Here is a 25,862-nt window from a genome sequence, read left to right on the forward strand (position 1 = left end):
TGAACTTTTCGACCTTTTGCCACATTTCAGGCTTCAAACATAAAGATATAAAACTGTAATTTTTTGTGAAGAATCAACAACAAGTGGGACACAATCATGAAGTGGAACGAAATTTATTGGCTATTTCAAACTTTTTTAACAAATAAAAAACTGAAAAATTGGGCGTGCAAAATTATTCAGCCCCCTTAAGTTAATACTTTGTAGCGCCACCTTTTGCTGCGATTACAGCTGTAAGTCGCTTGGGGTATGTCTCTATCAGTTCTGCACATCGAGAGACTGAAATTTTTGCCCATTCCTCCTTGCAAAACAGCTCGAGCTCAGTGAGGTTGGATGGAGAGCGTTTGTGAACAGCAGTTTTCAGTTCTTTCCACAGATTCTCGATTGGATTCAGGTCTGGGCTTTGACTTGGCCATTCTAACACCTGGATATGTTTATTTGTGAACCATTCCATTGTAGATTTTGCTTTATGTTTTGTATCTTGTTGGAAGACAAATCTCCGTCCCAGTCTCAGGTCTTTTGCAGACTCCATCAGGTTTTCTTCCAGAATGGTCCTGTATTTGGCTCCATCCATCTTCCCATCAATTTTAACCATCTTCCCTGCCCCTGCTGAAGAAAAGCAGGCCCAAACCATGATGCTGCCACCACCATGTTTGACAGTGGGGATGGTGTGTTCAGGGTGATGAGCTGTGTTGCTTTTACGCCAAACATAACGTTTTGCATTGTTGCCAAAAAGTTAGGGTTTCATCTGACCAGAGCACCTTCTTCCACATTCTTCCACATGTTTGGTGTGTCTCCCAGGTGGCTAGTGGCAAACTTTAAACAACACTTTTTATGGATATCTTTAAGAAATGGCTTTCTTCTTGCCACTCTTCCATAAAGGCCAGATTTGTGCAGTATACGACTGATTGTTGTCCTATGGACAGAGTCTCCCACCTCAGCTGTAGATCTCTGCAGTTCATCCAGAGTGATCATGGGCCTCTTGGCTGTATCTCTGATCAGTCTTCTCCTTGTATGAGCTGAAAGTTTAGAGGGACGGCCGGGTCTTCGTAGATTTGCAGTGGTCTGATACTCCTTCCATTTCAATATTATCGCTTGCACAGTGCTCCTTGGGATGTTTAAAGCTTGGGAAATCTTTTTGTATCCAAATCCGGCTTTAAACTTCTTCACAACAGTATCTCGGACCTGCCTGGTGTGTTCCTTGTTCTTCATGATGCTCTCTGCGCTTTAAACGGACCTCTGAGACTATCACAGAGCAGGTGCATTTATACGGAGACTTGATTACACACAGGTGGATTCTATTTATCATCATTAGTCATTTAGGTCAACATTGGATCATTCAGAGATCCTCACTGAACTTCTGGAGAGAGTTTGCTGCACTGAAAGTAAAGGGGCTGAATAATTTTGCACGGCCAATTTTTCAGTTTTTTATTTGTTAAAAAAGTTTGAAATATCCAATAAATTTCGTTCCACTTCATAATTGTGTCCCACTTGTTGTTGATTCTTCACCAAAAAATTACAGTTTTATATCTTTATGTTTGATCGAAAAGTTCAAGGGGGCCGAATACTTTCGCAAGGCACTGTATGTATGTATGTATGTATGTATGTATGTATGTATGTATGTATGTATGTATGTATGTATGTATGTATGTATGTACAGACATCTTTTTAAAATATATTTTCCACTAACCCTACCACCCCCCTCCCCTAATTGGAGTAAACTAATGAACAACAACACTTAGGCTTCTACTTCTATCTTATACATAAATACATTCACAGACACAATCTATTTTACAATAGTTATATTTAGTTTGTTTTTGTCCCACCTTTCAGCTCCATTCAACTCCTCCCATCTATCTCTTAATACCATCCATATTGTATTTATATTTTTCTTATATTTTTCAACTGCGCTGTGATGCTTCAGAAAAGTTCTGAACCTTTCTATTTTCATAGTTTCTACAGATTGTAAATTAAAGATAAACATTTTTGCTGAAAGTATTATTATATTATTGATTGATTGACTATGACTTTTCATATCACCCAGTTTTGCTATCTGCAGAGTTAGCTCCAGGTAAATGTTGCAATTCTTCAGCCATTCCTGAACCTGCGACCAAAAACTAGCTACATATGGACAGTACCAATATATATATATATATATATATATATATATATATATATATATATATATAAATATAAATATAAATATAAATATAAACATTCTATTGGTTGCAAGAATGTTGTATAATAATTTCAATTGAAAAAGTTTTGAATCCGGTGTCGTTTTTCGTATCATTTCATAAACCACGTTCCATGGAATCGATACATCGAAAATCTCTTCCCAACTATTTTGCAATCTATATGGTACAGCTGTTTCATTTTTTGGTCCTTAAATGAAACTGGTACATATTTTAATTTATCACCATTTTCTTTAACAAATTTTGGTCTTTAATGCCGGGCCGACAGACAAGTTCCTTACTTTTTCCACTTTCCTCTTCCATTTTTGCGGTAATGCTGCAATTAGTTGATTGTAATTTTGGGTAAAGCAAACATTTCCATATATTTTTGTTAGCTGCATGTGTGACATAACTCCACCAGTCCTATTTATGATATAATTTACAAAGATTATACATTTTACATTTTTTTATAAAACAATTATGTTTCTTTTATATTTGAGTATCCACAATATTTGTTCTATTATTTGTTCTGTCTTTTCTGGTTGATTAAACTGAAATTGCAACCAACTTTCTATGGCTTGTTTTAAAAATAACAATATTTTTTATCGTTCTCAAATAAATGAAAGTGAGAGGTTGTAATCTGAATAAAGGGAAAAGGCCATTCTTGAACATGGGGGAGACATTCTTACTAATTTGCCAGAGAACCAGTTTTTATTGAATTATAACTTTTGTATGACTGACGCCTTTAGTGAGCGGTCTAATGCTTTAATATTTAATCATTTCTGCCCTCCGAATTCATATTCATTATATAAATAGGCCTTTTTAATTTTGTCTTGCTTGCCATTCCAAATAAAATGGAATATTTTTTGCTCATATAATTTCAAAAAATGGGTCACTAGGTGTAGGCAAGACCATAAGCAAATGGGTAAACTGGGAAATGACTAAGGAGTTAATCAGGGAGATTTTCCCACAAATAGACAGGTATTTTCCTTTCCATGGTAGCAAGATCTTATCTATTTTTGCTAACTTTTGATTAACATTTATTGGCGTAAGATCATTTCTTTCTTTCGGGATATGTATACCGAGAATATCCACATCCCCGACAGACCATTTTATTGGTAAACTACACGGTAATGTAAAAGTTGTATTTTTTTGTGATCCAATACGCAATACGTAATATAGTACACTTAATCCAGAGAGGTTAGAAAAAGTATCTAGATCCTCTATGAGGCTGTGGAGGGATCCAAATTGTGGATTTAAAGAAAATATGAATCATCAGCATACAACGACACCTTTGTTTTTAAGCCCTGGATTTCTAACCCCTTAATATTATTGTTGGATCTGATTTTAACAGCTAACATTTCGTTGGCAATAATAAATAGATATGCCGATAGTGGACAACCTTGTTTTACTCCTCTTGACAGTTTAAAACTTTCTTAGAAGTAGCCATTATTTACTATTTTACACCTAGGGTTACTATACATAACTTTAACCCATTTTATAAAATTGAAATATTCCAGGCATTTATATATAAACTCCAGTCGGACTTTATCAAAAGCCTTTTCAAAGTCAGCTATGAATACCAGGCATTGTTTCCCAGATGTTTCATAGTGTTCTATTGTTTCCAGTGCTTGTGTTATATTATCTCCAATGTATCGTCCATGTAAAAAACCTGTCTGATTAGTATTAATAATATCCGACAATACTTTTTTAATTCTATGCGCCAAGCATTTTACTATCATTTTTTTAAATGGACTAGATCTTTATATTTACCACTTGGATCCTGTTTCAGTAATAATGAAAGCAGACCTTCTTGTTGAGCGTCCGATAATCTACCATTTATTTAGGAGTGGTTAAAACATAACGGTCCTCTGAGTATATCAATCATCTGAGTATATCAAAAAAGGTTTGGTATACCTTCATTTCTTGGCAATTTCTTGCATGGAATAGCCTTCATTTCGCAGAACAAGAACAGACTGACGAGTTTCAGAAAAAAGTACTTTGCTTCTGGCCATTTTGAGCCTGTAATCTAACCCACAAATGCTGATGCTCCAGAAACTCAACTAGTCTAAAGAAGGCCAGTTTTATTGCTTCTTTAATTAGCACAACAGTTTTCAGCTGTGCTAACATAATTGTAAAAAGGTTTTCTAATGATCAATTAGCCTTTTAAAATGATAAACTTGGATTAACTAACACAACGTGCCATTGGAACACAGGAGTGATGGTTGCTGATAATGGGCCTCTGTACGCCTATGTAGATAGGTGTACATTAAAAATCAGCAGTTTCCAGCTACAATAGTAATTTACCATGTCTACACTGTATTTCTGATCGATTTGATGTTATTTTAATGGACAAAAGATTTGCTTTTCTTTCAAAAACAAGAACATTTCTAAGTGACCCCAAACTTTTGAACGGTAGTGTATATTCACTTGATCTTTCTTGAATAAGTTCCTCCATTTCTTTTTGTTTTCCCTCTAACTTATTCTGAGCCTCTATTGTACAGTTTTTTATTGCTGTTTGTACTGTTACTGTACTGTTAGTTCCTCCATTTTCCTATGGACTCTTTCGACCCAAATTGCTTTTGTTTTAGAGATGGGTACTGAATTGCATGGCCTCCAAATGTACATTTAAAAGTGTCCCATACAATAAGCGGATCTGCTGTACCTATGTTATGTTGGAAAAAGTTGGTTAGAAGTTCTTCTTTCCTAGTTAAAAACAAGTTATCATTCAATTGGCTTTGGTAAAATTTCCAATATCCTCGCCCACGTGGAAATTCTGTAGGAGTAATATATATGCCAATTATGTGATGGACCGACCGCATTCTGTCCCCTATCAACACTTTTTAAACTTTTGGTGCCACTGTATAGTTAGTAACACACAGCCACAAGTAAAATACAGATACTAACATCGTTTTTCTGTCTGACTCACAGGCATAGAGCTTCCAATATGTTCTTGGAAGGGTACAAACGCAACTGGATCCATACTGAGGGCTACTCCTTTGAGGACAGAATGATAGACGACTTGTCTGTAAGCTCTGCCGCCGCATGCTTGATTCACCTTTTGAGGACGTCAGGATCTGCGAGTTTCCTCCTACAGTTTTACTCCCCCATTTCTTTCTCTAACACAGAAAGCCATGGAGCAGGAAGGAGAGGAGGAGGAAGAGACGGAGACCAAGCCAGACCCCCTTCACCAGCTCATTTTGCATTTCAGCCGTACTGCTCTCACAGAAAAGAGGTGGGACTCCTTTTCTCCCTCAAGTATTTTAGTTGAGCAGCTTTTGGATTGAATTCAACACATCTCCACCTTTGATATGTTGCCTAAGCCTCTGTTCCTTCTCTTTGTTACAGTAAACTTGATACAGATTACCTATATATGGCATACGCTGATATTATGGCAAAGGTGAGTAATCTTTCTGTTTGAATTACATTTTAGGAGGTAACGTTTTAGCGTGTTATGGTTATTTGTATGTTAATGTGTTGTTGTTTTGTTTACAGTATGTCATGTTTTTTTTCATTTTCTTTGTGTTGTAGAGCTGCCACATTGGTGAGGAGGACGAAGGGGGAGAGGAGGTGGAGGAAGGGGCTGAGGATGAGATGTCCTTTGAGGTGCGACAGACAGAACTGGTATGGGGCGACCAGGGACAGGGGACCGGGGAGACACTGGAGCGGTAGCTCTCAACGCATCGAGTGACCACATCATTCACTGCACATCAGCCCGCATCCACATGTCTTTCTTCTGTCTCTCCTGTCTGTTTTCGTCTCTCTTTCTACTGTATGTGTGTTGCTTCATCAAAATGTTTTATCTGTTCGGTCCCTCTTTCTCCTTATGTGTGTTTTGCGTCAACCCAAATGTTTCTGGATTGTACCTTGCCATTGTGGTTAACATCGTGGTTAACATTCTGGAGATGTTGCATGACAAAGTGATCCGGAAAAAAAACACATTCTGTAGACCAGGGATCATCAACTAGATTCTGCCGCAGGAAAAAAAAAAATATTGAGTGCATGGTTGGGGGGGGTGGAACATAATTACTAATAATTTTTAGACTGCAAATTGATTGATATAATATTGGACTAAAACAATCATTTCAAACTTTGCTTACATTTGTATATGATCACGTCTCTCTATTATGCGTGGGAATACTTGGGAACAGATTTCCAAAATTAAAATCACTTGGAGCTGATTTCCTGGTGTTTTTAAAGTTTTTTTATGTCCAACAACAACAAAATATAAATACTATATGTATATATATTAAAAATGTTTGCTCAGAAAACACCTGGGGGCCAAATTCGGCAGTCAGTTCAGCAACCCTGCTGTAGACCATACAAAATCATGTGGACCCTCCTAAAGCATCGACCTACCTGCTAAGCACAAAGTTCCACTGATGTGTATTCCTTCATTTTGGCAGGCAGAATGTGTTTACATGGGTCAAATTAATGTTGTCAAGATATAATGGATCCTCCATTTTTTTTCGCCAGAAATACAAATGACATTTTCCATAATTCGTATATACACTCAGTGGCCAGTTTGTTAGGTACACCACCCCGTTTCACGAAAATGATTTGCTCCTACAGACAGTGAGTAACGTGGCTTGCTATATAAAGCAGGCAGACAGGCATCAAGGCATTCAGTTACTGTTCGATTGAACGTTAGAATGGGCAAAACGAGTGACCTAAGTGACTTTGAACGTGGTATGATCGCCGGTGCCAGGCGCACCGGTTCCAGTATCTCCGAAACGACCGGACTCTTGGGCTTTTCACGCACAGCATTTTCTAGAGTTTTCCAGAGATTGAAACGACAAACAAAAAACATCCAGTCCTGTGGCGAAAATAGCTTGTTGATGAGAGGTCGAAGGAGAATGGCAAGAATTGTGCAAGCTTACATGCAGGCCACAAACAGGCAAATATAGGCGCAGTGCAACAAGTGGTTTGTAGAACGGCATCTTGGAACGCACAACTCGTCGGTCCTTGTCACGGATGGGCTATTGCAACAGACGACCACACCTGGTTCCACTCCTATCAGCTAAAAACAAGAAGAGGCTCCAGTGGGCACGCGATCAGCAACACAGGACAATTGAGGAGTGGAAAAAGATTGCCATCAGCATGACGCAACAGGAACTGGGATTCGACGGACCAAGCAGAGTCAGGGTTTGGCGTATGCGGCATTACCTTTATATCGTATATTATATGGCCCCATCCTGCCTGGTGTCAGCGGTACAGGCTGGTGGTGTAGTTGTGTGGGGAATGTTTCCCTGGCGCACGTTAGGTCACTTGATACCAATTGAGAAAAGTGTCAATTCCCCGAAGAATTCAGGTGGTTCTGGAGGCAAAGGGGGGTCCGACCCGGTAGTAGATGGGTGTACCTAATAAATTGTGTATATCGGTAGTGTATATCGGTATATTTTAATATTTATATACAGTAAGTGTTATGTTTGGATGAATAGGAATTCTGTAAATAGTTACCTTTTAGAGTGGAGGAGGTCATTAGCCATGTTGTTAGCTACATGTATACTACTACACATTGTCCCAAGTCTAGCCTATCACTGTTAGCTCATTCCCCTTGTGTACTGTATGGACTTTCATGTAGATTCAGTTGGGAATCTCTAACAGAACAGATCCTGTCTGTTTCTCAGATGGGAATCTCTAACAGAGCTGATCCTGTCTGTTTCTCAGATGGGAATTTCTAACAGAACAGATCCTGTCTGTTTCTCAGATGGGAATCTCTAACAGAACTGATCCTGTCTGTTTCTCAGATGGGAATCTCTAACAGAACAGATCCTGTCTGTTTCTCAGATGGGAATCTCTAACAGAGCTGATCCTGTCTGTTTCTCAGATGGGAATCTCTAACAGAACAGATCCTGTCTGTTTCTCAGATGGGAATCTCTAACAGAGCTGATCCTGTCTGTTTCTCAGATGGGAATCTCTAACAGAACAGATCCTGTCTGTTTCTCAGATGGGAATCTCTAACAGAACTGATCCTGTCTGTTTCTCAGACCGTAACCAACTAATGAACCCTTGACTGACTCTGTCCGTGGCAGTTCCATGTTCTCTTTCCACTCTCCCACTTACTCTGGCATAACACGTTCATTTCTATTAACTGAATGTTACTAATCAATGTTGTTCCTTTCCATACTTACTTAGCGTATTGACCAATAGACTACAGTGAAAGCCAGTCTACTCTCCTAGACACATAGGCAGACACATACAGTAACAGTATGTGTACACATAGTTACAGCAACAACACATTCACTGGTAGACAAACTGTATACTACACCTCAGGCAGGGCTTATCCAAAAATCCCTATTGTTTCCATGGATTGGAAACCCTCTAAGTAATGTCAAGTGCACCTTCCCCACACTTACTGGGTAGACCATGGTCAGGCATACGCGGGCGGCGGGTGGGTGTGGGTGGTTTAGGGGGGTGGGAGGCTGTGGGTGGTGATACTGATAAAACATGTTTGTATTTTGTTTGAATTAAATCATGTTTTAAAGAAAATGTCGGTTACAATATTAGATCTGGTTCGTTTTTATACCTTATATATGCTGAACTGCATTACAGTAAATGTGGTTCTGTGACAAAGAGAGGTTTGCTTTTTTTAGATAGAACCGCCATAATATTCCTGAGCAGAACAGCTCCACTCTGAGGGCTGTGTAAAGTTCAACATGTGATCTAAGACACCAAGGGGAGACGCTGTGGTTATTCAATAGATCCTGTATGGTCCCTTTGCATTTGCTACCACTGCATTATGCAAGGCCATCAGGGCTGTTTGCTGTAGTCGAACGTTTGCCCAAGTCGGCAAACGTCAAGAACTAGTGTAACGACTCCATGACTAATTAACCGGGGAGAGAGAATGAGACAGACAGCTGATCTGAAGGTAATGAAAAGTGGAAAAACGAGTCAAAAAGCACACCAAGCATGCGGATTTGAATTCGTTTTTTTTTCTCCACACAATGAGAGGAAAATGACAAGAAAGAAATAGAGACGGAGAGTAGATACTGAGAATGAGAAACCATATCAAATGTAGACCGCTACAGTATGTAGCACAGGATGCTGGTGAGGGGAGGACGGCTCATAATAATGACATGGAAGCTATGTTTTTGATACCGTTCCATTTATTCCGTTCCAGCCATTACGTTGAGCCCTTCCTCCCCAATGAAGCTGCCACCTGCCGCCTGTGACGTGTAGCATGTAAAACTATAGGCCTACAGTATTAAAACATTTACGGCTGTAAGTCAGTGGAGGTTAGGGAGAACGTCTAGCCAGCTAGGAACTAGCTGTGTGAATGCAGAGCGACTGCGGGGGGGATGTGTGACCGCCAGGACACAGTCACAGCATTTGTGTCTCTTATCGCAGGAAAAAGAGATGGAGAAGCAGAGGCTCCTATACCAGCAGTCCCGTCTCCACAACCGTGGGGCGGCTGAGATGGTGCTGCAGATGATCAGCGCTTGCAAAGGTACTTCCACGGCCTGTACAGTACATCATGCATGCTCCCTACATACTAACCCTACAAGTCAACGTCTCTCAGTCACAGTGCGTGTATTTGAAGGATACCTGTCATGGTCGACACATTACGAAGACATTATTTGTACCCGTCATCTAGAATGGTAAAGAGTACTTTTTGCTCCATCTAGGTGAGACTGGCTGCATGGTGTCCTCCACTCTTAAACTGGGCATCTCCATCCTAAACGGGGGTAACGTTGAGGTTCAACAGGTTAGTGTCACCCCAGTGGGCTCTGTCCATCTGACCTGAGGTTATAATCGTTATTGACTGGTCTCACTATCTGTTTGCAGAAAATGCTTGAATACCTGAAGGATAAGAAGGACGTTGGCTTCTTTTTGAGTGTCCAGGCTCTAATGCAGACGTGCAGGTTTTTGTCTTCACCCCTGAATTACTCAAGTATAGAATAGAACTTACATACATACTAGAAAACGGAGTCAACAGCTTATGAAGTTTGATTAAAGGTGACTATGTATGCTTAGAAAAGTGTTGGTTTTTCATGGCAGTGTCCTGGACCTGAATGCCTTTGAGAGACAGAACAAGGCAGAGGGGCTGGGTATGGTGTCGGAGGAGGGAACAAGTAAGTGTTTAAAGCGCTGACCATACTGGACACTGGTTCTCCACCTTTGCTTCACCTTGCACCACCTTTGCATCCATGTCCTGTCCAGGCAATCACACACACTTGTTCAGTTTCAGGGCCTATGGTCAGAGTGATAGTTCCTCCACTTCATTCCTCATCTTATGAGTGTTAACTAGTAGTAACATCCATAAACTCTACTGTCCAATAATGATTGAATGATTCAATGTTTTGATCTAACTGTGTAATTTTGTCAGATGGTGATTTGAATTTACAGAGTGTCTGTCTAGTACTGTATTTTGACCTGCTAATATTCTGTGTTGTTTACACTCAGTGTTTATTTGTAGAATACTTTGTAAGTCTAATGTACTTGTAAACTAATTCTAAGTTAGAATTGTTGACAGTAGACTGTTGTTAACCACCCCTCCCAACTCCTAAGTATTCTACTGTTGTCTGTCAACTCACTACCCCTCTCTTTCCCTACCTTGCCATCATTGCGTCCCTCCCTCCCCTCTCCCATTCCATCCTTTGCTGGTCCTCAGACATGAAGTCAGAACGGGGTAAATGATACCTCTGTCCCTCTGTTTTTCTACCTTTTTCTCTTTCTCTCCCTGTCACCTTCCCTGTCTCTTCATCTCCTTCAGCTCTTTTGAATGATCTCGTGTTGTGGCGCCCACCTCTATTCAATTTCCCACTCAAAGAGTTTATGAAATAACTTTTCAGTCATGTCAAGTAATGCCAATGCCGTTGTTTTCTTCAGGTGAATACATGTCTATGTATACGTGGCAAACGTATTAAACTCTCAAAGAGTTCATTGCACTAGCAACAGACAATGACTGAAAAGCATTCTTTCCCCTTGAGTGTCTAACCGCAGATCTACTGAAACTCCGAAGCTCACTACTATTGTGATTTCTAAGAATTCCTGAGCACGGAATCAGCGCAATATCTCAATCCCATCGATCTCTCAAATTCATCCTCAGTGCTGACCCGCTAACCCTGGTCCCTGGCCATGATTCCCCGATAAGCCCTTTGTGTCTGCTCCACCCAACTCTGTGAACACTCGCATGACTTACGCTGTAACCCCCCCCCCCCCCCCCCCCCCCCCCGCAATGACATCAACCCTCCTATTTACCTTGCGCTTGGACAGAACACCAAACTCTGGCCCTAACCTACACTCAGGGGAGTTAGAGGAGTATAGTAGGTCTGTGCTGCATGACTGTGTTTCTGCATGTACTGACTAAGGAACTGAGGGAGTGAACTTCTCCATTACGTTGTATGTCTGTATACTGTGATGTCCATTGTATCTATCCATGTTGATGTGACCATGTACTTTTTTCTGTGTATACTGTGTATATAGTATACTGTGTTTTTCAGTGTTTATGGACAACTGTTTCTGTACGTGTTTTATGTATGTGACGTTAATGGTGTCTGTGTGTCTAAAAGTGCAGAAGTTCTTCTTATCATAGCTTGTTGCTGTGAATGTGCTTTTACGGTACACGCCAACCTCTTGGCCGTGATTCCAGCAAGGGTTTGAGGTTTCCTGTTTTGTAGTTACAGCGAACAACCCGGTATCCAACTAAAACGGTTGTTCGTCTATGTTGCCAAGGTGATCAGGAAGATGGACAGCCTGTAAGGAGGTCATTGCAGCTCTTACTAATACGATTACCCAGAAGTGATGGAGAGCTGTGCAATGACCATCACGCTCACCTTATTGCTGCAAGCTTGTGTGCTGCTGACCATGGCGCACACAGGCTAACACTCCGATGAATGGCTCAAATTGTCAAGTTAGCCTCCAGCCTACACCGCATACAGATAGAGGCAGCCTGACTGAACCCCCCCCCCCACCTCTTAAAGACTTCCAGTATTCCTAGAACTAGTCTGATGCTCTGTGCCTTTGTCTCTCCCCCTCCCAGGTGAGAAAGTCATGGCGGATGATGAGTTTACCTGCGATCTCTTCCGCATGTTGCAGCTGCTCTGTGAGGGCCACAATAACGGTGAGAGGAATTATGCCAGTGGTGTTCTATTTAAGGAATGACAGATTTATCGTTGAATCATGACTTGAATCATGACTCGCTGTAATGCTCGTCAACAGTTGGCAGTCTTTGAGTGGACTCTTACTGTATGTTTTGTCTCAGATTTCCAGAACTATTTGCGGACACAGACAGGCAGCACCACCACTATAAACATCATCATCTGCACTGTGGATTACCTCCTCCGACTGCAGGTACTGGGACTCTGATTATTAACACATACCTGTTAAAGAGTTGTCCTGTTATCCCTTTCACCATGCACATATTTCATTCTCCCGCTCTCTCTCTCTCTCTCTCTCTTCACTTCTCCTCTCTCTTTCTCTCTCTCTCTCCTCTTTCTCTCTCTCTCAAGGAGTCAATCAGTGATTTCTACTGGTATTACTCTGGGAAAGATATCATTGATGAGCCAGGCAAGAAGAACTTCTCCAAGGCCATGACAGTGGCCAAACAGATCTTCAACAGTCTGACTGAGTACATCCAGGTGAGTATAAACCCATTCATCTGTACAGCATGTAGATGACTGGATGTTACTGGGTATGGTATGTGTGTGACCGTACCTGGTGCCCCCCCTCAGGGTCCGTGTACAGGCAACCAGCAGTCCCTGACCCACAGCAGGCTGTGGGATGCAGTGGTGGGCTTCCTCCACGTCTTTGCCCACATGATGATGAAGCTGGCACAGGTACAAGCTGTCTACCTCAACACATACAGTACCCATCTCTCACCATACAAAACACCGCCAGCAGCATTTAGAAACCACAAATGGTCTACCTTAAGCGAACATTGATTTGTTGTGCATGAGGAAATGACACAGTTGAAATATCACACACATGTATCTGATATGTGAACGTACAAATCTGTATGTATCTAGTATACACTGCTTGCTGTGCACAAAATACACGATCAGCTTGCAACTGCACCTACAAGATTGTGGTTTCGCAATCAAAGTGATTTGTGCTACCGTTGCAGGGGTGAACATTTGTTATGAACTTACACTTGACTGCCAACTTTGCATTTAACAAACACTTTTCAAGTAAACAACTTGAATTATTTTGTTGCATTGTTTGAGTCTGTCATTTCTAAAAATCTATATATTTACGGTAGAAGTAGTTTGCAGAAACTGAATCTGGAATGGTGAACTAAATATTATTGTGATGCTAAAACCCCTGTTACATCAAAGTGTCCGCTCTTACTCCCCCCCCCTCACAGATATCTCCTCATGCTCTCTTTTTACCTGACATTCACAGAAATGCACTGGCTTGCAGACATACCACCTATATGACTATGACACGCTATTGAACAGTGGCAATTGAAGAAATGAACACCATATTTGTATCGTACTCTAGGTATGTTAGTTACTTACAAGGAAATAGTTAGTAGATTGCTAAAGTATATGTACAGTACTTAGAATTACGTATATTAGTGATGTAATGTTAGTACATTAACACCTTGATAAAAGTTTAACAGGAAAAAGCAAAGTACTTTGAAATGCAGCACTGTCTTTACGTTTTTACTCTGCTTACAAATCGTATGAGATAATGATTATGTAAACTGTCTTTCACATGGTCTATGCAGGGTAAAGTATGTATTCATTTTATTTATCTATCATTGACGTGATTGAGTGTTTACCAGTTTTTTTCCTGATTCATCCCTGGTTTCCTTTTTTTTCGGTTTGATTTATACTCACCTGCCTTTTAAAGCTGGAATAAGAACTAGAAAGTACTCATTGTTTTTGTAATGCAACATCCAAAACAATTAAAACAACTGAAAACAACCTACTGCAACAATGAAAGGCAGAGGTCCACATTGCTTTATTTGGTTAACGTCAGGTGCTTTATAAAATTACATTACTAACCTACCTGCTGTATATTGGATTCTCATTCCAGACTTTACTCAACTTCTTTAAAGTGGCAATCAGCAGTCGAATCAATAACAAAGCGTTTTCCCTGCCCCGTTTCGGGTAAAAAGCTGAGGGAAGGGGCTGGAGAAATGTAACCACTCTCAAATTCATAGACCGAGCTATGGATGCAAGGATTGACCATACATTATATCAAAATGACGGGTTTCACCATGTTTTTTGTTTACATTTACATTATTCATTTAAATAAAATGGATGTAGCGACTGCTGATTGCCCCTTTAACGGTCTGCATTAGGCATAGTAACATGAAACGCTTCAAAGCAGGTGAATGTAAAGCTAACTGAGGAAAGAGACAGCCCTTTAACAATCCCTGATGGAGCATACACTGTATTAATCTGCCCCTCTGTGTGACCTCATTTATGACTTGGATGACCTAGATACACAGTAACGGATGGTTGGCTGTATACTGTTCACTTCTGACCTGATGCTTTCTGACTAATTCTTACTTTGCCCTAGCATAAAGTTGGAGTTGCATGCTACTCTCTAGTCTTTCTGTGTTCAATTAATATTCTTTTTCACTTTCAATAGTTTTTCAACTAATGTTGTTGGCCAAAAAAACAAGTTAACATACAGGTTCTCTTGAATTGTAAGTTCCGTACATGTAAAATGTAACTTGATGTGTGTGTGGTACATTTTGATTTTTCTCCTGATTTGTTCATTGTTTATCGTGAGATATTTTAAATGTGTGTCTCAATAAAATGCAAGCAAAGGATCATCTTAAGGGTAAGGTGATATCCCTTTAACCTTCAGCTCCTTATGTCTTAACATGGACACATTTACTCGAATGGCAGTTTCGTACTAGTTCATAATGTATTTCTTGGAGTACATATAGGTAACTGCAAAAATAATGGAAACACCAACATTAAGTGTCTTTAAAGGGGCGTTGGCCACCAGAATAGCTTCAATGCGCCTTCGCATACATTTCAGGAACTCTATCAGAGCGACGCGACACCATTCATCCATGATAAATTCCACCATTTGGTGTTGATGGTGGTAGAAAACGCTGTCTCAGGCGCCACTCCTGAATCTCCCATAAGTGTTCAATTGGGTTGAGATCTGATGACTGAGACACACACACTTTAAACCCCCTATGCTCCTTTGACATCCCTCTTGCAAAGTCACTGAGATCTCTTTTGCCATGGTAGCCAAAATAATGGGCAACTAGGCATTTTTATACAGGACGCTAAGCATGATGGGATGTTTTATTTGTTTTAACTCAGGAACCACACCTGTGTGGAAGCACCTGCTTTCAATATACTTTGTATCCCTCATTTAGCCAAGTGTATCCTTTATTTTGGCAGTTACCTGTATATACAGCGCAGACCCCAGATGACGTACAGGAGTTGTTATTCAACCACTGTGGGTGAATTTATCAAAGAAGATATAGCATGACTCTCAGGAGTGGTAGAGCACATTGTCGGTGGGAAAGGACATTTTAGATTTGGAGACTCATTGTGCTGGTGAACTCATTGAATACTCATTAATGAAAGGTGTTTGGACTGAAATCCAAACCATGTGGGTTTGGGCCATCCCACTACTGTCATACTGCATGAATACTTCTAGATTCCATTGGCATAAGAATTATCTTCATTATCATTATAAGTCTACAGGCCTAAAATGTTCTGTACAGTGTCTTAAGGAAGTATTCACACCCCTTGACTTTTTCCACATTTTGTTGTGTTAAAGCCTGAATTTAAAATTGATTACATTTAGATGTTTTGTAACTGGCCTACACACAATACCCCATCATGTCAAAATAGATATATTTTTTTTTATGTTTACAAATTAAAAATGAAAATCTGAAATGTCTTCAGTCAATATGTATTCAACCCCTTTGTTACGGCAAGCCTAAATAAGTTCAAGAGTAAAATTGTGCTTAATTTCGGGATCGGTGTCCCTTCCACGGGACGGTTGAGCTAACGTAGGCTAATGCTGCTGAGGTTGAATGTAACGAGAATTTCCCAGGACATAGACCTATCTGATATTGGCAGAAAGCTTAAATTCTTGTTAATCTAACTGCACTGTCCAATTTACAGTAGCTATTACAGTGAAACAATACCATGCTATTTTGTTTGAGGAGAGTGCACAATTTTGAACACGAAAGTTATTAATAAACAAATTTGGCACATTTGGGCAGTCTTGCTACAAAATGTTCAACAGAAATGCAATGGTTCATTGGATCAGCACATACAGTGCTGCCATCTAGTGGCCAAAATCTAAATTGCACCTGGGCTTAAATTAATACATTATGGCCTTTCTCTTGCATTTCAAAGATGATGGTACAAAAAAAGACAAAATATATATTTTTTTCATGGTATTATCTTTTACCAGATCTATTGTGTTATATTCTTCTACATTCCTTTCACATTTCAACAAACTTCAAAGTGTTTCCTTTCAAATGGTACCAAGAATATGCATATCCTTGCTTCAGGGCCTGAGCTACAGGCAATTAGATTTGGGTATTTCATTTTAGGTGAAAATTGACAAAAAGGGGCTAATCCTAAGAGGTTTTAACAAGCCACATAATAAGTTGCATGGACTTACTCTGTGTGCAATAAGTGTTTAACATTATTTGTTTAATGACTACCTCATCTCTGTACCCCACGCATACAATTATCTGTAAGGTCCCTCAGTCGAGCAGTGAATTTCTAACACAGATTCAACCACAAAGACCAGGGAGGTTTTCCAATGCCTCGCAAAGAAGCAGACAGAGTGAAAAGAAGGAAGCCTTTACAGAACAAAAATATTACAAAATCGTGTTTGCAACAAGGCACTAAAGTAATTCTGCAAAAAATGTGGCAAAGCAATTCACTTTTCATCCCGAAAACAAATTGTTATGTTTGGGGCAAATACAACACATTACTGAGTGCACTCGCCATATTTTCAAGCATAGTGGTAGCTGCATCATGTTATGGGTATGCTTACAATTGTTAAGGACTGGTGAGTTTTTCAGGATAAAAAATAAACAGAATGGAGCTAAGCTCAGGCAAAATCTTAGAGAAAAAACTGGTTCAGTCTGTTTTCCACCAGATACTGGAAGATGAATTCACCTTTCAGCAGGACAATAACCTAAAACACAAGGCCAAATCTACACTGCAGTTTCTTACCAAGAAGACAGTGAATGTTCCTGAGTAGCCGAGTTACAGTTTTGACTTGATTCTGTTTTGAATAACTACGGCAAGACCTGAAAATGGTTGTCTAGCAATGATCAACAACCAATTTGACAGAGCTTGAATAATTTTTGAAAGAATATTGGGCAATTGTTGCACAATCCAGGTGTGGAAAGCTCTTAGAGACTTACCCAGAAAGACTCACAGCTTTAACCGCTGCCAAAGGTTAACAATTATTGACTTGGGGTTGGATACTTATCTAATCAAGATGTATTAGTGTTAAACTTTTTATATATATATTTTTTTTACAATAAAAAAAAAGTTCTTCCACTTTGACAGAGTATTTTGTGTAGATCGTTGACCAAAAAAGACAATTAAATCAATTTTAATCCCACTATGTAACGCAACAAAAAAAGTCAAGGGGCGTGAATACTTTCTGAAGGCACTGTATGCGTTTGTGCTGTCTCATAGGATTCCAGCCAGATTGGCCTGCTGAAGGAGCTACTGGACCTCCAAAAAGACATGGTGGTTATGCTGCTCTCTCTATTGGAGGGTAAAAATGCATTTTTATGACAGAATCTTTCTGCTGTTTCTGCCTTCTCTTTAATTTATCTGACCTCCTTTATTATTTGCCTCCATTTTATGCCATGTTTCAGGTAATGTTGTGAATGGCACCATTGCCCGTCAGATGGTGGACATGCTGGTGGAATCGTCCAGCAATGTGGAGATGATCCTCAAATTCTTTGACATGTTTCTCAAACTGAAGGACATTGTGGCGTCAGACGCCTTCCGTGATTACGTGACCGACCCCCGAGGGTTGATCTCTAAGAAGGACTTTCAGAAGGCCATGGACAGCCAGAAACAGTACTCTCCCTCTGAGATCCAATTCCTGTTGTCCTGCTCAGAGGCCGATGAGAATGACATGATCAACTTTGAGGAGTTTGCCGACCGCTTCCAGGAGCCAGCTAAAGACATTGGATTTAACATTGCAGTGTTGTTGACCAACCTGTCTGAACATGTCCCTCATGACCTCAGGCTGAAGAACTTCTTAGAGCAGGCAGAGAGTGTACTCAACTACTTCCGCCCCTTCCTGGGCCGTATAGAGATCATGGGTGCCAGCAGGAAGATAGAGCGTATTTACTTTGAGATCAGCGAGGTCAACCGCACACAGTGGGAGATGCCTCAGGTCAGAGAGTCCAAACGACAGTTCATCTTTGATGTGGTCAATGAGGGGGGCGAGTCGGAGAAGATGGAGATGTTTGTCAACTTCTGCGAGGACACCATCTTTGAGATGAACATCGCCTCCCAGATCTCAGAGCAGGAGGAGGAGAAGGAGGAGGAGGATGATGATGAGCCAGCTGAAGGAGGAGCTGAGGCAGGAGGAGGTGGAGGGGGAGATGAAGAGGGCAATGGAGAGGAAGGAGAGCCAGAGTCCAGCTCTGCCTTTGCAGACTTCATCAACAGCTTATTGAACTTCCTGAGTATCTTCACCTTCCGTAACCTGCGCAGGCAGTACCGCAGAGTGAGGAAGATGACCATCAAGCAGATAGTGGTGGGTCTGGCCACCTTCTTCTGGACTATCCTCATTGGCATCCTGCACTTCATTTACAGTGTATGTAAGGGCTTCTTCCTGCTCATTTGGCAAACTCTATTTGGAGGAGGCCTGGTGGAGGGAGCCAAGAACATCACAGTGACAGAGATCTTGGCCAGTATGCCCGACCCCACCCAGGACGAGGTGCACGGGGACCTGCCAGGGGAGCCTAGGACTGGGGAGGAGCAGGAAGCAGGAGGGGTGACTGACCAAATGGACACAGGCGGTGGAGAGGAGGAGGAGGAGGACAACCAAGACAAGGAAGGTGGGGGGCCACCACGCATTGATGCTCCAGGAGGACTTGGTGACATGGGAATTGAGGCCACTGTTGAGCCTCCTACTCCTGAGGGTACTCCTTTGACCAGGAGGAAACAGGTGAGGCACCTTTCCTATTTAATGCAGAGACTAAAAGGTGCATTGTGAGCTTTTCAGTAAAGTATGTCTACATTCACTTATACTAATTAGCTTTTCTTGTGGTTTGCAGCAACCAGAGGAGGGTGCTGCTGCAGCTGCTGATGGCCAAGCTGCTGAACCTGCTCCTGCTCCTGCTCCTGCTCCTGCCATAGAGGAGCCCCCTCCAGAGCCTGAGAAGGCAGAGTGAGTACCTCAGGCCATCTTCCTACATGTACAGTAGATAAACCTGTCCTGCCTCCCTACACTCTCCCATCCCCCTTTATTAACCAATACTGTACATGCGTTCATCTTTTGGTGTTGGAACGTGCTATAAACCAAACACCCCATTTACTTAATTTTCAGCACTGAAAATGGAGAGAAGGCTGAGAAGGAAGCCGAGACCAAAGAGGAGGAGAAACAGGAGCAACCGAAGGAAAAGAAGGCCAAGGATAAGAAAAATAAGAAACAACACCGGGAGCAAGGGTTCCAACTCTGGACTGAGCTGGACATCCAAAGAAACAAATTCTTGGTTAGACATGGCAATTCAATAATTGCTTTCCTCTAATCGTTTTTGTGATGTGCTGATGTGGCAATTTGGATACTGTCAATTCCTCTGTCCACCTGTGATTAATAGAACATTTTGTCTCTTTCTTTCCCAGAACTACCTCTCTCGGAACTTTTACAATCTGCGTTTTCTGGCACTGTTCATTGCATTTGCTCTAAACTTCATTCTACTCTTCTACAAGGTGAACAACTTCTTACAGTATATATAAAAATAGCTGTCACTTGAAATACACAGTATATACAAAAGTATGTGGACACCACTTGAGAAATTTCCGGTCCTGCTAGAGCTGCCCCGGTCAACTGTGCTGTTATTGTGAAGTGGAAACATGGTACAGTAGGCCATTTGATTTGATTTGAAGCTCACAGCGGGACCACCGAGTGCTGAAGTGCGTAGAGCGTAAAAATCTGTCCTCCTCAGTTGTAACACTCACTAACGAGTTCCAAACTGCCTCTGGAAGCAACGTCAGCACAAGAACTGTTCATCGGGAGCTTCATGAATTGGGTTTCCATGGCCGAGCAGCCGCACACAAGCCTAAGATCACCATGCGCAATGCCAAGCTGGAGTGGTATAAAGCTGGCCACCATTGGACTCTGGAGCAGTGGAAATGTGTTCCCTGGAGTGATAAATCACGCTTCACCATCTGGTAGTCCGACGGACGAATTTGGGTTTGGCGGATGCCAGGAGAACACTACCTGCCTCAATACATAATGCCAACCGTGAAGTTTTATGGAGAAGAAATAATGGTCTGGGGCTGTTTTTCATGGTTCAGGTCCCTTAGTTCCAGTGAAGGGAAATCTTTACGCTACAGCATACAATGACATTCTAGACGATTCTGTGCTTCCAACTTTGTGGCAACAGTTTGGGGAAGGCCTTTTCCAGTTTCAGCATGACAATGCCCCCGTGCACAAAGCGAGGTCCGTACATACATGGTTTGTGGAGATTGGTGTGGAAGAACTTGACTGGCCTGCACAGAACCCTGACCTCAACCCCATCGAACACCTTTGGGATGAATTGGAACGCCGACTGTGAGCCAGGCCTAATCGCCCAACATCAGTGCCTGACCTCACTAATGCTTGTTGCTGAATGGAAGCAAGTCCCCGGCCGCAGCAATGTTCCAACATCTAGTAGAGGCTGTTATAGCAGTAAAATGGAGAAAAACCCATATTAATGGCCATGATTTTGGAATGAGATGTTTGACGAGCAGGTGTCGACATACACTACATGACCAAAAGTATCTGACCATCATTTGATTTGTTTTATGTGTAATACCCTCTCCAGGTGGGAAGTGACATGTGGTTGTATAGTGTTCTGACCTAAACATTACATATAACCAGGGTTTTAGAATTTGAAATTCAAAGCACTTCCTGAATTGACTGCCTTCAATTGGAATTGACCTCATCCCTGCATAACACGTCAAGTGTTAAATGTTCACATGCATCTGTGTTGTGTCTCTGCCTGTGTCCATTGTTCAGGTGTCGGACAGCCCCCCTGGAGAAGGTGATGAGGTGGAGGGCTCTGGCATGTTTGAGGGCTCGGGGGTGGGGGCGCTGTTTGAGGGCAGTGGGCTGTTTGAGGGCTCAGCAGAAGAGATGGAGGGATCTGGTGGGGATGAAGGAGGAGACGAGGAGGAGGAGGAGGGCCCAGTCTACTTCTTCTTGGAGGAGAGCACTGGCTACATGCAGCCCACTCTCACATTCCTGGCCGCCCTGCACACAGTCATCGCCTTCCTCTGCATCATCGGCTACAACTGTCTAAAGGTGAGGTTCATGCAATAGTAGATACTACAACTACTGCTACTCCTACATACATGCATACTACTACTACACATACATACATACATACATACATACATACATACATACATACATACATACATACATACATACATACATACATACATACATACATACTCACTCAGCGCCCTCCACTGTAGTAGAAGTGTATCTTCCATTCACTCCATTCCAGCCATTATTATGAGCCATCCTCCCCTCAGCAGCCTCTACTGTACTACTACATACTAATCAAATCAAACTGTGTTAGCCACATGCGCCGAATACAACAGGTGTAGACCTTACAGTGAAATGCTTACTTACGAGCCCCTAACCAACAATGCAGTTAAAAAAATATGGATAAAAATAAGAAATAAAAGTAACAAGTAATTAAAGAGCAGCAGTAAAATATCAATAGCGAGACTATATACAGGGGGGTACCGGTACAGAGTCAATGTGTGGGGGCACCGGTTAGTCGAGGTAATCTGTACATGTAGGTAAAGTTATTAAAGTGACTATGCATAGATGATAACAACAGAGAGTAGCAGCGGTGTAAAAGGGGGGAGGGGGCAATGCAAATAGTCTGGGTAGCCATTTGATTAGACGTTCAGGAGTCTTATGGCTTGGTGGTAGAAGCTGTTTAGAAGCCTCTTGGACCTAGACTTGGCGCTCCGGTACCGCTTGCCGTGCGGTAGCAGAGAGAACAGTCTATGACTAGCGTGGCAGATTGTTGTTGCCTACCCTTACCACCTGGGGGCGGCCCGTCAGGAAGTCCAGGATCCAGTTGCAGAGGGAGGTGTTTAGTCCCAGGGTCCTTAGCTTATTGATGAGCTTTGTGGGCACTATGGTGTTGAACTCTGAGCTGTAGTCAATGAACAGGAATTGGCTGTCTCTTTTGTCCAGGTGGGAAAGAGCAGTGTGTAGTGCGATTGAGAATGCGTCATCTGTGGATCTATTGGGGCGGTATGCAAATTGGAGTGGGTCTAGGGTTTCCGGGATGATGGTGTTGATGTGAGCCATGACCAGCCGTTCAAAGCACTACATGGCTATCGACGTGAGTGCTACAAGGCGGTAGTCATTTAGGTACCATTGCGTTCTTGGGCACAGGGACTATGGTGGTCTACTTGAAACATGTAGGTATTACAGACTTGGTCAGGGAGAGGTTGAAAATATTAGTGTAGACACTTGCCAGTTGGTCCGCGAGTGCTCTGAGTACACGCCCTGATAATCCGTCTGGCCTCGCGGCCTTGTGAATGTTGACCTGTTCAAAGGAAAGTGTGATCACACATTCGTCCGGAACAGCTGGTGCTCTCATGCATGCTTCAGTGTTGCTTGCCTCGAAGCATAAAAGGCATTTAGCTCGTCTGGTAGGCTCGCGTCACTGGGCAGCTTGCGGCTGTATTTCCCTTCATAGTCCGTAATAGTTTGCTAGCCCTGCCACATCCGACAAGCGTCAGAGCCGGTGTAGAAGGATTCAATTTTAGTCCTTTATTGACGCTATGCCTGTGTGATGGTCCATTTGAGGGCATAGCGGGATTTCTTATAAGCGTCTGGATTAGTGTCCCGCTCCTTGAAAGCGGCAGCTCTAGCATTTAGCTCGGTGCGGATGTTGCCTGTAATCCATGGCTTCTGGTTGGGATATGTACGTATGGTCACTGTGGGGACGGCGTCGTCGATGCACTTATTGATGAAGCTGGTGACTGAGGTGGTATACTCCTCAATGCTATTGGATGAATCACAGAACATATTCCAATCCTGTAGCGTAGCATCCGCGTCATCTGACCGCTTTCGTATTGCGCGAGTCACACTACTACTACCAACTACTACTACGACATACTACTACTACTACATACTACACACTACTAATACATACAACTACAATAACAACAGACATCAAGTGTATCTTTGCCCCATAACAGTTAGTGGGATTCTTTTCATCAAGAACATGAGTGATCTGTATTATGAAATAAACATCTCAATGACAACAGACAATGTGTGTTCCTCTCAGATACCTCTGGTGATCTTTAAGAGGGAGAAGGAGCTGGCCAGGAAGCTGGAGTTTGATGGTCTTTACATCACAGAGCAGCCTGAGGATGATGACATCAAAGGCCAATGGGACAGACTGGTCCTCAACACACCGTAAGCAAGCTCCTAGAAGTCCACCTCTACCAATAATATTATATCATCTCCTTTCAGAAAATGTGAGGAATTACAGCTTAAATGATGCACATCTTTCCACATTTCTATTCACAGTTCTTTCCCAAACAACTACTGGGACAAGTTTGTTAAGCGAAAGGTAAGACACTTTTTGGTTTTGGAGGCTATGTAGGGAGGAAGTTGGTTGAGTTGGTCTCAGGATGGAATGGTCCATGTTGTATGTCTGTGTGGCCAGGTCCTGGATAAGTATGGAGACATTTACGGCAGAGAGAGGATCGCAGAGCTCCTAGGCATGGATTTAGCCTCGCTGGACGTCAGTCAACAAACTGATAAGAAGCCGGAGGAACCAGACAATTCCACGTTGGCCTGGTATTAACCAATGCTGTTATACACACTTCCAATGCTGTTATACACACTTCCAATGCTGTTATACACACTTCCAATGCTGTTATACACACAAGATACGCATATCTTGATAGGGGAGCTTTTCATGGGGTTATTGAGCCACTTAAATTAACAGTATATTGTTAACCCTACTAGCTACATAAATATAAGAACATTTTGTCATTGAAATCCAATCATATATTTTTCAGGTGTACATCTATTGACTTTAAGTACCAGATCTGGAAATGTGGAGTTGTGTTCACAGACGGGGTAAGAGGGATCATAGATGAATAGTATTTTCTAGATTTGTGCTGTAGATGTATTGGTTATAATAATTGTTCATTTTCATACTGTAAGTTGAAGACAAACTTTATATTATTATTTCAATCTCTTCCCCCAGACTTTTCTCTATCTGTGTTGGTACACGATCATGTCCTTGCTTGGACATTACAACAACTTCTTCTATGCCTGTCACTTGCTGGACATAGCCATCGGTGTGAAGGATCTGCGTACTATCCTGTCCTCTGTCACCCACAACGGGAAACAGGTAGGACCTGAACAGTAACACCCTTCCAGCCTCCGTTTTTCAGTGAATGTGCTGCTGATACGACTCATTTCCTGTTTCCCCTCCTAGCTCATGATGACATTGGGCTTGTTGGCAGTGGTGGTGTATCTCTACACTGTAGTGGCCTTTATCTTCTTCCGCAAGTTTTACAACAAGAGTGAAGATGAGGATGAGCCGGATATGAAATGTGATGACATGATGACTGTGAGTCAGCTCTATGATATACCATATACTCTGTAGTCGTACAGTATGTTTGAGTTTACTTACTACTTCACTATACTCAATGTGCTCTCTTCCCTCCACTTGTGTCAGTGCTACCTCTTCCACATGTACGTGGGAGTGCGTGCTGGCGGTGGCATAGGGGACGAGATCGAGGACCCGGCGGGAGACGTGTACGAGCTCTACCGGGTGGTCTTTGACATCACCTTCTTCTTCTTTGTCATCGTCATCCTGTTGGCCATCATCCAGGGTATGGCACCGTCCCTCTTATGCATTCCAAAACGCTACTCCACCACTGTACAGTACCTCAAGCAAGGGCAATCTCGGATATCTAGTCATAATTCCATTCGGCTGTAAGGGATGTGATGGCTGTGAGATTGTGTGTTTCCTACAGGTCTGATCATTGACGCCTTCGGAGAGCTCCGAGACCAACAAGAGCAGGTTAAGGAAGACATGGAGGTACAGATCTTTAAAATATATATATTGTATCTTTGGCGTTCATCATTTTTAGGTGAGTTTAAGTCAGTAACTTAGTTATGCACATATCACCATCTTGCCTACTGTTTCTGTTTATTTGATTCTTGTAGACCAAGTGCTTCATCTGTGGAATTGGAAGCGACTACTTCGATACGACGCCGCACGGCTTCGAGACCCACACCCTGGAGGAACACAACTTGGCCAACTACATGTATGTGTTCTGCCTGTCATCAGTCAACAGTGTGTGTCCATGTCCATCTGCCATCACGCTGACCTGCCTGTCTGTCTGTTCTCTACAGGTTCTTCTTAATGTACCTCATCAACAAAGATGAAACGGAGCATACTGGCCAGGTGAGTCTGTCAGTCGGTCTTTGTGTTCGTGGCACCAAATGCCTCACGTTTTGTAGCCATTCATTTCAATTGGCTGTCTCTTCTTTTCTCCC

The 25,862-nt window shown here is 42.0% G+C and overlaps 1 protein-coding gene across 5 annotated transcripts in view; it reads left to right on the forward strand.

The window, feature by feature from the left end:
* The window catches only part of LOC115154755 (ryanodine receptor 1), a 72,334-nt gene that overhangs the window by 45,459 nt on the left and 1,013 nt on the right, over positions 1-25,862 (forward strand). For 2 of the 5 annotated variants that reach the window (XM_029701301.1, XM_029701302.1), the window contains 30 exons: positions 5,103-5,199; positions 5,300-5,406; positions 5,520-5,571; positions 5,703-5,777; positions 9,522-9,621; positions 9,800-9,879; positions 9,960-10,036; positions 10,173-10,246; positions 10,786-10,803; positions 12,157-12,237; positions 12,379-12,467; positions 12,626-12,754; positions 12,848-12,952; positions 14,895-14,912; positions 17,771-17,852; positions 17,956-19,265; positions 19,375-19,487; positions 19,647-19,812; positions 19,943-20,029; positions 21,321-21,605; positions 23,626-23,756; positions 23,871-23,913; positions 24,010-24,143; positions 24,368-24,428; positions 24,559-24,705; positions 24,793-24,927; positions 25,036-25,192; positions 25,337-25,401; positions 25,530-25,630; positions 25,719-25,770. In XM_029701301.1, the coding sequence (XP_029557161.1) occupies positions 5,103-5,199; positions 5,300-5,406; positions 5,520-5,571; positions 5,703-5,777; positions 9,522-9,621; positions 9,800-9,879; positions 9,960-10,036; positions 10,173-10,246; positions 10,786-10,803; positions 12,157-12,237; positions 12,379-12,467; positions 12,626-12,754; positions 12,848-12,952; positions 14,895-14,912; positions 17,771-17,852; positions 17,956-19,265; positions 19,375-19,487; positions 19,647-19,812; positions 19,943-20,029; positions 21,321-21,605; positions 23,626-23,756; positions 23,871-23,913; positions 24,010-24,143; positions 24,368-24,428; positions 24,559-24,705; positions 24,793-24,927; positions 25,036-25,192; positions 25,337-25,401; positions 25,530-25,630; positions 25,719-25,770 (4,171 nt within the window). Of the gene's footprint in view, positions 1-5,102; positions 5,200-5,299; positions 5,407-5,519; positions 5,572-5,702; positions 5,796-9,521; positions 9,622-9,799; positions 9,880-9,959; positions 10,037-10,172; positions 10,247-10,785; positions 10,804-12,156; positions 12,238-12,378; positions 12,468-12,625; positions 12,755-12,847; positions 12,953-13,845; positions 13,852-14,894; positions 14,913-17,770; positions 17,853-17,955; positions 19,266-19,374; positions 19,488-19,646; positions 19,813-19,942; positions 20,030-21,320; positions 21,606-23,625; positions 23,757-23,870; positions 23,914-24,009; positions 24,144-24,367; positions 24,429-24,558; positions 24,706-24,792; positions 24,928-25,035; positions 25,193-25,336; positions 25,402-25,529; positions 25,631-25,718; positions 25,771-25,862 lie in introns of all 5 variants that reach the window. The other 3 variants (XM_029701303.1, XM_029701304.1, XM_029701300.1) reach the window with 2 other exon arrangements.

The sequence above is a fragment of the Salmo trutta genome, chromosome 19, assembly GCF_901001165.1.
Source record: "Salmo trutta chromosome 19, fSalTru1.1, whole genome shotgun sequence".
Lineage (NCBI taxonomy): Eukaryota > Metazoa > Chordata > Actinopteri > Salmoniformes > Salmonidae > Salmo > Salmo trutta.